The sequence below is a fragment of the Montipora foliosa genome, chromosome 13 (genome assembly GCF_036669935.1).
Source record: "Montipora foliosa isolate CH-2021 chromosome 13, ASM3666993v2, whole genome shotgun sequence".
Taxonomy (NCBI): Eukaryota; Metazoa; Cnidaria; class Anthozoa; order Scleractinia; family Acroporidae; genus Montipora; species Montipora foliosa.
The window spans coordinates 10,768,722-10,781,221 of record NC_090881.1 but is presented as its reverse complement, the minus strand read 5'-3'; the positions used below and the strand labels follow the sequence as shown (position 1 = coordinate 10,781,221).

General features: G+C 38.1%; 2 protein-coding genes across 5 annotated transcripts in view; one reads left to right on the top strand and one right to left on the bottom strand.

Moving 5' to 3' along the window:
• LOC137982013 (kinesin-like protein KIF16B) overlaps positions 1-7,391 on the bottom strand; it is a 52,405-nt gene extending 45,014 nt beyond the window's left edge. Inside the window, exons 1-6 of one of the 2 annotated variants that reach the window (XM_068829026.1) lie at positions 7,011-7,391; positions 6,736-6,786; positions 4,993-5,201; positions 4,297-4,370; positions 3,099-3,204; positions 1,861-1,933 (exon numbers count right to left, since the gene is read on the bottom strand). In XM_068829026.1, the coding sequence (XP_068685127.1) occupies positions 1,861-1,933; positions 3,099-3,204; positions 4,297-4,370; positions 4,993-5,201; positions 6,736-6,786; positions 7,011-7,175 (678 nt within the window). In that variant the 5' untranslated portion in view covers positions 7,176-7,391. The remainder of the gene's footprint in view (positions 1-1,860; positions 1,934-3,098; positions 3,205-4,296; positions 4,371-4,992; positions 5,202-6,735; positions 6,787-7,010) is intronic. The other variant, XM_068829027.1, reaches the window with a different exon arrangement.
• A 3,243-nt stretch (positions 7,392-10,634) lies between these two features.
• The window catches only part of LOC137983951 (A disintegrin and metalloproteinase with thrombospondin motifs 6-like), a 68,972-nt gene continuing 67,106 nt past the window's right edge, over positions 10,635-12,500 (top strand). For 2 of the 3 annotated variants that reach the window (XM_068831110.1, XM_068831108.1), the window contains exons 1-2: positions 10,917-11,055; positions 11,170-11,261. In XM_068831110.1, the coding sequence (XP_068687211.1) occupies positions 11,051-11,055; positions 11,170-11,261 (97 nt within the window). In that variant the 5' untranslated portion in view covers positions 10,917-11,050. Of the gene's footprint in view, positions 10,751-10,916; positions 11,056-11,169; positions 11,262-12,500 lie in introns of those variants that run through there. The other variant, XM_068831109.1, reaches the window with a different exon arrangement.

Here is a 12,500-nt window from a genome sequence, read left to right as displayed (position 1 = left end):
CATTACTCACGTTCAAAACTGAGCGATTGGACCTCAGAGGATTGGATCCAGGAAAAAGTGACGTAAAGGGCTCACTAACTTAAAATTTCAGCGCGTGACTGCAGCTTATACATGCAAAACACGAGTTTAAAAGTCTGTAAGCCCAAAACTAGTTGACCTCTGACGTCATTTTCTCCTCAGGATCCAGCTCTCTCAAGAACTTAAAGTTCGTAATGGTGGAACATTAAATAGGAAAACTCGAGTTAAAATAAATAGGTGTCTTTTTTTTTAATCAAGGCTTAAGACTTTGGTCGCTTAGTGTTTACTTAACATTTAAAGGAGAAAACAATGTTGCGGAAGCAAATGATTTTTTGTGTGCCGCCCACGGAAACATTTGTTGCAATTGTTTCTGAATTTGTTTGGAAACATTTTGCTCCCTCAGCAAATGTATCCTCGTTTGCGCGCCGAGGAAATATTTCGGGAAACAGTGTTTCCTTGTTGTTGAGGTGGTCCTAACAAGATGGCCGGCGTGATTTTTGTCGTGCTCCACTTCGAACAACAGATGCCAGAAACCCATGACTACGGGCGTAAAAACTTCACTGTATTTGTGGAGCGGCGTTTTTACAGACCGAGTTATTTTTAGATTGATTTTCCGGCCAAACCAGACCTTTTCAGCAAATCACAAGTCTTGCATGAGAACTTAGTACCCATGCGATTGACAAGGGTCGCTCGTCCAAGCCAAATCTTACTTAAGAACTCGTCTAAAAATAGTTCGATCTGTGAAAATGCCGCTACGTAGACCTAGTATTGGAATTGTAGGCTTCTGGTTATGGTGTCCTGTAGATGGTTGATTCAGTCTTTTCTTGAGATCAGTGTTTCAGCCTAAAAGGCGGCGATCTTTAATCAATTTGAAACAGTTCACTCTACCCACACCAAACAATACCCAGGTCATTTCCGACTTCATGTCTGCCTACGCTTCAAGCGCGACCTTGTTGTGATAGTAATTACCGGTAGTTCCACTTTACATATGAATGAAAACTAATTTTCATAAGAAGAGCTTTGCACTTAGACTCGCTTTGAAGAGGAGGCAGACATGATCTCGGAAATGACCTATTAATTACGCGACTCAATTTTTGACATCGAGGTAAATTCAAGTTTTTGATTAAGGTTTTTTTTCCTTTTTCCCAAAGAACAAGAAAAAAGCGATCTCCGTCGAAATAACGGGATGGTCAAACTTGGCGAAGAACGTAAAAATATCGGCGAGTACGGCTTCTCCACGGAACGGACAAAAGTGCATAGCCTGGAAACCTGCTCTTCTTTTTTTTAATATCTGTTCCGTTTCATGTTCGCTCTGGCAGGTCAACAACAAAAAAAATTCAGTCAGGGCTATTATTTAAACCACAAATAGTACACAATAAGAGGATGACTCCGTACTCAACTAGTTCTCAAATTGTAGTCGAATCGAATCAGTCGAGAACTTGGTGCGAAACAAAAAACGGCGGATTTCATCAGGCGGTTACAATATGGCGAGGATCCACCACTAAATGGTTTCCACGTTACGTCATCGCCGCCATGTTGTTGAAAGAAAAAAAACAAAGATCCGTCATTAGGAGACCTTAGACACCAATGACCAAAACCAGGTTGCTGACCAGCGGTTTTCGTTAAAAACAATGGTTTGCTGGGGGTGCTCAGTCACGCGGGCTCAGAAAACCTAGTTGTGGTCATTGTTATTTAAGGTTTTTTCCGTCATTAGCTCCTTCTGTTCGTCCACCAGCAATTGTACATTGCAGCATTGTTATCTGACGTGTCTCTAGAGATTACAGTAGTTGAAAACCATCTATTAGTCTTGTGACAGAATAATAATGATACTGAAAAATTCACCTGGGTAAATCTTAGCGTTAGAATTGTGTGCGAGCTGCTTGAAAAGGAATCTGAAGACCTTGAACATATCGACCTGTGCAAATAAATCAAAAAGATCATTTATCAGCAAAACTGAAATTTAAACTCATAAGTGGGCCGACTTGTAACGGCGGAGGATTTGGAGGCGGTTTCAAATTCAACTGCACGTACAACATGTACATGCAACACACTTTGTTATAATGACTATTTTCACCATTTCATAATGCAATACGTTTGGGGGAATCTTTACATTAAAACAATACACGTTATTTACTCTTGGGAATGTATCAGTGCTGGAAATAATTTTTCTTTATTCAGAGGACATAATTATGTCCTTTCAAATCTTCCTTTTGGTCGGACATTTGACAAATTGGACCGGACATAATTTATTGACTGACAACACTTTGAAGAAGAGAACTCAAGATGTGCTGGTGACATGGTCGGTCATCGTGTCCAATCATAATGTGAAATTGGCCGGACATTTTCAAAATTTGGTCGGACAATGTCCGATGACCGACTGTTATTTCCAGCACTGTGTATCATGCTTCAGTGAACTGGATATCCATTGTTTTAACGCAAATAAACCCCCAAAATGAACTGTATTATGGGTTTGGTAAAAAAAGCGAACACCTGGACTTTTACTCAACAAAACGAGCACTGTGATTGGTTGATTCTTGGTCACATGACCCTGATCAAATTCAAATGCATCCCGACCGGGATACAATTCGGCAGTTGTTGTCCACTCAGGATGTTTTGCTGCGATTGTTAAAGGAAAAGTCTAAATTTATAACAAAGCACTTAATGTCTGGTCCCTCGAGAAACTACATGTAGATAGTTTTCCCTCAAGGCCTGAAGTTTCCTGCCCTCGACTTCATCTCGGGAAACATCAAGATTCTAGGGAAAACATGTCTAACTGTTAATTGGGCTCAATGCTTGAACTGTATGTGTAAACCAGTCCTTAGGGTTCACAAAGACAAAAGTACACAGAGCACCCGCAGTAGTGTATCAGCTATCGTAACAGTCATATAATTTGATTGGCTCGATACCCAAGCTGAAAAAACTGTCAACTGCGTAACAAGCAGTCTGACCAAACTCCCCACAAAAGCATGGAAAATTACACACTCCTCAAAAGCCCCGAGGGGTAGAGACTAATAACATCTGTTCACTTCACTTCACAGCAAGCATGTAAATTAACAAAATCCAAGGTCTTCACAACTCACCTATTTTTCTTTCCTTTTTCAATTAATCCTAACAGTTCACTAACATCTGTGACAATATGCTTGGTCAGCTTGTCAACATATACACCAAGTTCCCTATGCTCACGCACTGCAAACGACAAACAAGGTAGACATCAAAGTTATTCTTACTCATTAAGTGGGGGGGAGGGGAGGGGGGTTCAAGAGTCAATGGGATAACCATGATGATCTTCAACTCTTAATGACGCTGTATCTCTTCACCTGCGCAAATTATTACATCAGCCATACACTACCAAATAAGCACCAACACTGTGACCAAAAAATCAATTCTTATTTTTCTTTAGATTTCAAAACTATTTTAACTAAACACTAAGTGACTTAAATTTTATTATAAGCCTTGATTTAAAAAAGACACCTGTTTATTTCAACAGGAATTTTCCTATTTAATGGTCCACCATTACCGACTTTAAGATCTTGAGAGAGCTGGAATGAGGAGAAAATGACATCAAAGACTCACCAGTCTAACTTAGAATCCAACGAGTGTGTACGCCATAGAATTAATACGCACCACGGAAGGTTTGGGTTTTCAGACTTTTAAACTCACGTTTTGCATAATACATGTAATAAGTTGCATTCACACACTGAAATTTTAAGCTACTGAGTATTTGACGTCACTTTTCCCTGGATCCAACCCTCTGAGGTCCAATTGGTCAGTTTTGAATGTGAGGAATTGTGGACCACGATATCCAAAACTTACACTCAATGTAAACAGCCATTGGATAAAAATCAAACCTCAAAATTTTGCCAGTCACGTGTTAAGCAAACACACTTTTAAAATCTCAAGAAAAAGAAGAAGTTTTTTACAGGGGCACTTTAACTTGTCAACTTGTGAATGCAAATAATTAATCATGAGATTGCAATGCCAGGCCGCGATTTATGTAACAGACTTCACTGAAAGTACCCCTAACATTTTTTAGGAGAGAAGTTACACTTCTTTAATTTTCTTTAATTCAAAACAATTTTGCATGACGCTCAGCATTTTTTTGGAAAGTCAACTTTTGTCTTCAAAAATTAATATAATTTATGCAATGGTTAGAAAAAGTAACACCAACTGATAATTCCATGAAGAGACTTCAGCTCCCACTAGCAGCCATTACTCATTCACAATTAAAGCTTTGCTGAAGCGTTCACAAGTTAAATATGACACTTTCTACATCAATACCTCGTAACGAGTCTTGCCAGTTTCGTCTCCTTCCAAGTAAATCCTTCACAAATTCTTTGTGAATTTCGAGAAAACTGTAGGATAGATGAAAAGCACAAAAAAAACAGACTTACAAAATAATGTCTTTCACATAACCCAAGCACAGAGAAAAAGTTAATGAATTTGAGATCCAACTACAGGTTTGACTTATTTTGCCATGTCCTCAATTATTATGCATCTAGTAATTCAGCCATAATTGACACTGATATTAAAAGTTCAGAATATTTTTGACCTCAACACCGTCAATCTTAAGCTGATGACACAGGGTTCAACATCCTGTGATATTTGTTGCTTAACATTAATGTTGAACGATGTGGCACAGACATGTTGAACAGAATAGAGCTGGTCTCTATTTTCGTTCAACATCATTCATCAAGGTTCAGGGTGTTTGAATGGCATATTTCAACATTCAACATGACATGACACACTGTTCAACATTTGTTGAACAACTGCAGCTGCAACCATATTTTGCTGATCAACAAAATGTTGAATTGTGTGACAGCGGCTTTAGCATTCTTGCTATTGACATCATCACCTTCAACATCATCATAGGAGATGAAGCAGCAAGATTCCTTATCCCAGGGTGCCTTCGGGGTCATTGAGTTAAACAGTCAAAACCTATGTCCTCTCCGTTAATTAAATAGAAAATGTGATTACCTTATTTCAGCTCTAAAGGATGTATCCTCATCATAACAGGATGCTTTTTTGAAAACATTTTCACAAATCCAAGAGACAAGACCTTGGCTTTTGTCTGTTCCATACATAATGTGTGTTTTACCAGTGTCGCATGCCCCATAGCTAAATACACAAGTATTGTAACCACCAAAGCAAGATAAAAGAGCAAACTTGCCAACATCCTCAAAAACCTGTGAGTGAAAATGATTATTCATATGTAGATGTTCAATTAGTCATTTCAAAATACATGTATCTGAGAGACTTTATGAGTGGATACTAACAAAACATCAAAAACAACAACAACAACAATAATAATAACAATAATAATGATCAGACCAGGATCACATTTTTGCGCAGTGAGTGCTTAAACCACTGAATCATCCCAGCTCCCATATTTACATATGCATAATATTCTTATGCCTTGAAAAATGTTTAAATTTTCAAGAAGAATATTCCTGATTCAGGAAACAAAATGTGGGAAACATTGAAAAGGAATTTAAAAGAATTAATGATAATCCCTCCCAAGTCAATATCATGACAGAAAAGAAATCTTGTCTGTAATTCGAGCTTCTTGAAGATTTTTTAAGAAGTGTGAGAGCATAATGACTTTTCCAGTCCTGTTTCATTCAAATGAATGCGTTTTTTTCCTTTCATCTGTACTTTGACATGTCAATATAGAAGAGTGTCTACTGACAGCTTTGACGGTAAAGAATTTCCAAAATTTGGGTTGACTGCATCTTTGTGGCCCAAACCATTTTATTCATTTTTATTTTCGAATTTTGTCAGATCAGGTAGGCAGATTCTAACAAATCACATTTCCTTCCAGAGGTTATGTGAAAAAAGCGAGCTTAACGTCCAAACATCTCACTCACCCATCATGTTTATAACAACTAAAAAATCAAATTGGAGATACTTGTTCAAATATGAAAGGTTTAGCTGATAAAATTCTCACCCTTTTAAGTGCCATGGGTTTGCAAATAGTTTATATGGGACCACATTAATTTCAAGGCACAGATTTGTTTCCTCATTTCGAGTCGGAATTTAAGCAAATTTTTCGGGATGCAAACAAAAGAAAACTGTGTGGGCTCTTGAAGGTTAAGCTTACGGTTGGCGTTTAATTATGCTGATTTGAAGAATGCAAAAATATAGATTAATCAGTCATAAGACATGAACTCTGTTGACATTTTAATTAAACGGTTGATACATGACTGGGAAATCACCTTAAGAAATCATCCGAAAAATCTGCCGTTCCCACCTTTGATTATAATGAGAAAAAAAAAGCGATTCGTTTCCTTTTCTTTCCGTGATAAAATATTCGAAATATCTTACCCGCCCGTAAAATAACTGAAAATATCTGTAACATCCGGTTGCTAATTCCGTATGAACACGCCTGTGTCTGACAAGAACTGCGATTGCAACATTTTAAAATGGCACGTAAAAAGATGCTCCTTTTTTAGGTCAATTTTTCAATTAAGACACCAACCAATGTAAAATATACTATTTTTTTCAATTTAAACTTAATGTGGAAAATTTCTACCTCGAAAAGCCTGCCAAAGAGGACTCCCTAATTGGATTACTAAAAAAACCATACCGAGTAGTTCATCGACGCTTTCATTAAACGCACGAATTTAAAAGCAAATTGCAGAGGAGAGGACTTAGCGGGATCACAGAGTTTTTTTCTGTCTGCGATTCAATATTTTAAAAATTTAAGAGCTTTTGGTTTACCTTCGAGTTGCCGGCTGGAGTTTTAATATCACCTTCTGTTTTACCACAAAACTGAGAAATAACAACAAAAGCAATAAAATAATTATTCGAGAAATAAGTTTTTAATCTGGTTAATAGGCAGAGACGCAATGTCTCTAATTCAAGGAAAGAGACATTAACCGAAGATGAAAACCACAGACGAACAATTTGCCCGGTGTGCGGTCAATATACAAACTAAATGCAAACAACGAAATTGTATACAGTTAAGCTTAATTTCACTGTCAAGTTCAACTTACTGTGTAGTCAAATTTGAAACTTTTCTCTTTTCTAGTTTCAGGATTAAGTACTTTGACTTCGTTGTCTTTCGCCCAGACGATCCGTTCGTCTCCGTCTCCAAGTTCTTTCTCGTTAAAAGCTTTCACAGAAACAGCAACCTTCACTCTAGTTCCATTCGACGCCATTTCGAATTGAATTGAGTCCAGTTCACTGAAATCTCGCGCCAAAACGCATCCACGATTGCAGCTGATAGATTCTCGACAAGTCTTTCTTTCGCTTTTACTCTGCTGCAGCTAAGTAAACATCTGGGCTATTCCACGATCCTATATTCTTCAAATGCCTATCCGGATTTAGTCGGCAAATCTTAGATATCGCGCTCACAAAGTGGCGCCCAGGCGGAAACTACAATCAACTCTTCTCGAGTCGTGGCGATGCGAAGCGACTTCCGACCGGAAATGACGGGAAAATGACGCTCACTCAGGCGTGAAAAAGAACTGTCCATCGGGAAATAAGGAAATCGGGACAAGGTTCAAAGACGAATTGTTCTGATCTTGGCAAGCGCTGACCATTGGTAAAATAGGTTGTCGTGGTATTTTAAACCAAGCTTCGAGCAACCCGGGACTTGCTGTAAGTCCCAGACCCCAGTTGTTCAAAGTCGGTCAGTCCCTTAATTTAAGGGTCCTTATGCTAGTATATTTTTCGGCATAATTTGGCTTAACAAGTATTTTGTTTACACTTTTTCTCAAAAGGAATTGCCAGGTTAAATTAGTAATTTTCTCCAATTCCCGGGCCAATTTTATCTACATTTTTTTGTCAAAAGTATAACTTTGCTTGTTATTGGTGTTGTGCCCTCTAAAGACCTTTAGGAAACTCCAATTTTCCAAGCTCTCCAGATAAAATATGATGTCTCTCCATTATAGTTGTGACTTGGAAAAACGCCAGTGATGCTCAAATAGATGGCGTTAGCCACGTCATCGTCACGAAGTAACTTGCAGATCATAGAAGGAGGTCGCGAAACAGCTCCTGTACAAAGAGCTCGAGAGCGAACTTTGAAATCCACTGCTGATAAAACACACGTTTCACTTCCAGGTTTCAGCTGAGTCTTTTAGCTCTCAAAACGATTTCTCTAACCGATGGAAAAGAAACTAGAAAGTTGTGGATATGAAGTGACTTTCAATCCTTGTGGAGACGCTGACTGCTTCTTCTCGTCAGCAGCGTTTCAGCGTTTTCGCTGTCTTCATATTCTTAGAGAATCATCTCTTTACTTGTCTGGACTTATCTTGTGCTCGACCAGCAGACAAATAACAGAAAAGGAATACAAGCACACAATGTAGTTAATTGTAATCCTTCAGACTATGATGCATTGTTCCATGTTTTGCTGGCTTTATCAAGTTCGAGCACCACAATGTTTTGCCAATAAGTGTGAATGGAGAATTGCCTAGCAAAACCTGTAATAAGTACAGTTTGCGAGAGAAGGTGGTTATTCTGGTCTGTACGTATCACTCTCAGTACAACCCAGCCAAATATATATTAGTATCACTAGTGGACTAATGCAAATCCTGCATTTTGATTGGCTACGCTACTAGAGGACTATTAGTATTCGCAGAATGGGCTATTGACCCGTGGCCCTTTGAGCGCGAAGGGTCTAATTGTTAAATGGTAATAAGACTGAGTGGGGTCCAATTCGGTCTGTAATCATACGAGTGATTAACAAAATCACGAGGGAGTCCGATTTGTTTAATCACGAGTATGATTACAGACCGAATTGGACGACACGAGGTCCTGTTACCAATTAATCATAACCATGACAGTTTCCAAAAAAATAAAAAAACAAATGCATTCCTTTTTCACTGTCTCGTGTTACAAATTCATCGATTTTGGAAATTCCCCAGTTTGGTAGGGTTAGTGGTTGTTGCTATGGTTATTGTGATAAATTCTGTGGTTGGTGGATTAAACGGCTGAGTGCACTTAATGATTGGCTGATGAAACTGTCCGATTTCAGGTGTCCGATCATGCGCCGATCAAATCGAAACTTCAACATCCCCACCTCCCCCCTGGCAAACCCTGGGCATTTGACTATCTTCGAATTCTGTGCCTGGGGAGTGGGCAGTTTTGACCTTTGCCGGCGTGCGGTGAGGAAAATTAAACCAGAAGTGTCCGGTTTCTAGTGATTTTTTTTTTCGGGCGCCGAAGCCGCTGACAGCTATGGACGAGATGGAAGAGTTTAAAGCACGCTGAGATATAGCATTTGTGAGCGATTGGCTTAAATAAAAGGTCTTCAAAACTGTGTCTTCAAAGGAATTTTGCCTGCGTAATTCGTCTTTGTCATACTATAGAGTGAATACAATATGGTACATTTTCCCCCCCCCCCCCCCCCGCCCCCTCCCTCACATTTCATTGTTAAAGCTCTGAAAGCTATACAGTTCTGTTAGAGGTAATCAACCGACACTGAACAATTTAAAATTCATGCGGTCGTAAACGCTCTAGGCTCTGTTGTTGATAACCCCGCCCCCTCCCCCACATTTCATTGTTAAAGCTCTGAAAGCTATACAGTTCTGTTAGAGGTAATCAACCGACACTGAACAATTTGAAATTCATGCGGTCGTAAACGCTCTAGGCTCTGTTGTTGATAAGTATACAGTTCCCTCGTTTAATAAACAACCTTTGCCGTGTTTCGGAGTTAGAGCATGGGTGGAAATCAATGCTACATGTCGGTCACGGGTTTTCTTATTCGGCTGCTACAGATGGAACAGGGACTAAAATGTCCTCTGAGAACTTTCTGTCATATTGCCAAGCCAGAACAGCACATTTCATGCAAAGAACCGTCAGTGAGACAAAATATCAAACAATTGCTTCAGGATTTTTGGCCTTCTAAAGTGCTTTCTGCTTGTTGTTGCCAAACATAAACTCAAGCGATCTCCAGACCGTGCGTCTCTGATATCGGAAGCTCTACTTCTATAAGGTAAATACTAACTTTCATAATGGCCCAGTGAGCTTTTTTTCTATAACAAAAATCATTTAGCAGTACATACTATGTAAATAAAAAGGATACTGAAACCCTTATGAAGAAAACTTCAGAACATTGTAATTCATTAAAGCTTTTTTAAAAATATTCTGCCTTTTTTTTATTTTTTTTTTTTACAGTCCACAGTGCTTATAGTGAAATTTAACAGTATCACACTTTAAGATAAATAACATATTTGATACCTAAAAGGTTTACATTTGTTTTAAGGTCACGTAGACAGCTCGCTACAAGTGAATTAAGTGGTAATAATTTCAAGGAAAATCCGAAGATGAACACATTGCCCACAAAATTTGTCAATGTGGAAAAAGGTAAAATTGGCTATATCCTTGCATCCTTCTCTATATTTTTAAAATCCTTAATTGAGTTTAAACAGAGTACTTGATGGCTCAGAGTACAAAGAGGCGTTAAAAAATAAAAGTTAGTAAAGCCACCAGTTTCCAAATCAAATATTCCCACATCGAAACAAAACTTGTCACCTGGGAAATAAACAAAAAGAGTTGAAAACGAGCAAAGATTGATGCAGAAGAAGCAGACAAAGCGTCATTTTTTTGTAACATTCTGTGTAACAATGTAAAGTTGACATTTAGAATAGTGCTGTTTAAACTTAAGCATGTCAAATGGCATCCGACGCTCTGGGAAACAATCATCTAAATTATTGGTAGACACGGGTACTAACAACCAACGAGGAAATTACTTTGAAGGAAAGTTTTTCAAAAAATAGCTTTGGGAAGAAAGGTACTTAATTATTAGAACGAATAGACCTAATCGGCTAACTCAATGTTGTACCCAATTCAAATCCTCCGGGATTAAGATTCTTTGTGTATTGTATTTGCATGATAATGTAGCATTCATATTTAAATGATATGGAAATACCTGGAACAAAACGTTTTATTCCCAAAGGGTTTGAATTGGGTACAACATTGAGTTAGCCGATTAGGTCTATCTTTCAACCTTAAAAACGATTTTCATCTTTGCCAACTTAAGGAGCGACACAATTCATCAGGACTCTTAAGTATAGGTGACAAATTTGATCGGATGAGGTAATCTTGGTATTTCAAACGCACCATTTTAACAATTTCAGAGTTTGTAAGAAGAATTTAGCTCAAGAGTTTTTCTTGGTTTAGATTAAGTCTGTCGATGTCTTTAAATTTTAGATTCATTGGAATCAGGTTTTATGATTGTCTTCGTCACTGTTTTACAGTCAAGATGTTCACGATTTTTTGTGTTTTGTGTCTCTCCGTCGAAGGTGAGTTATACTTAGTTTTAAAATTTGTATGAATACTTTTTTTCACCAACTCATCGATTGTTTGCTATTTCAATTCTAATTTAATGGGAATCTCAGTCTGGCTAACTAAAAGTGAAAAAGAAACAGAATTGGAATGATATTTGTGTTACTAGACTTTTCTTCTAAAGCAATATTTCATTTAATAAGGATACTTTTTTGATTTTCCCAATTAATATTCCTTTAGATTATTATTAACGATGCACACAAACGAGGAAACGGACAAAATCCAACCACCTTAAACACTGGCCAAGTTTTAAACAGATTTCGGATTTTTCATTAGAACGATATTCCTGGAAGAATGAAATGAATGATAGATGCGTGGCAACGGACGAGGGGACAACTTTTTCAAATTTCCTCTTGCCGTTGCTAAGCAACTAATCCATCCTTCTCACTGCACCGGGTGCATTACACCTTCAAGTTGCGATTGGAATCAATGTACTTTTTTTCTGCTGATTTTTCTAAATTAATGTTGGATTACCGTTATGTATTACCTCAACTTTTTGTCGCATGGAATTAAGTGGGAATCAAAGAAGCAACACCGCCAATTAAGATTAATGTTTGCACGCAAAAGACTAGATACCTCTGTTGATTCGCCTAGGGGGTTGGTTTAAAAACAAAAAAGAGGACAAAAAAAAACAAACAAACAAGGAAATGAGCAAATCAAATACCCCGTGAACGAAGGATGGCCTTGTTGTAACACTCTTTTCACCAATTTCGTGGACTCGGGATTGAACCCTTCATTTATTCCTACTTGAGCTGAGATTTGTCGATCTCAGTCCTTTTGTCCGACCTCCTCGAATTGTACCCTTAACAATTCAGTCTCTGGCTGCGAGAAAGAGTAACTAGCAAACTTGAATCTGAATCTGTTAGTTTTAAACACTGGTTTGAATTTCCGCTGTCTACGTAAGTTATAATTATATTTATAGATGTCGGGTAAGAGCTTTTTTTCAGTGTGTGGTCATTGTCCTTACTAATAGATTGAAAGAGTCTATCAGTTATCTCTTGACTCCTGGTTAATAGTGGCCATAGATCAGATTTGGCCAAGGCTTGTTCATAAGACAGTCCAGGATGGGTTATTCTCATTCCTCTTTTTTGTACAACCTCTAGATCTTCGGAGAGGTATGAGGTTACGCCGTTGTGATAGACAGGGCACGCATACTCGGTTATAGGACGTATACAAGTACAGAAGAATTATATCAG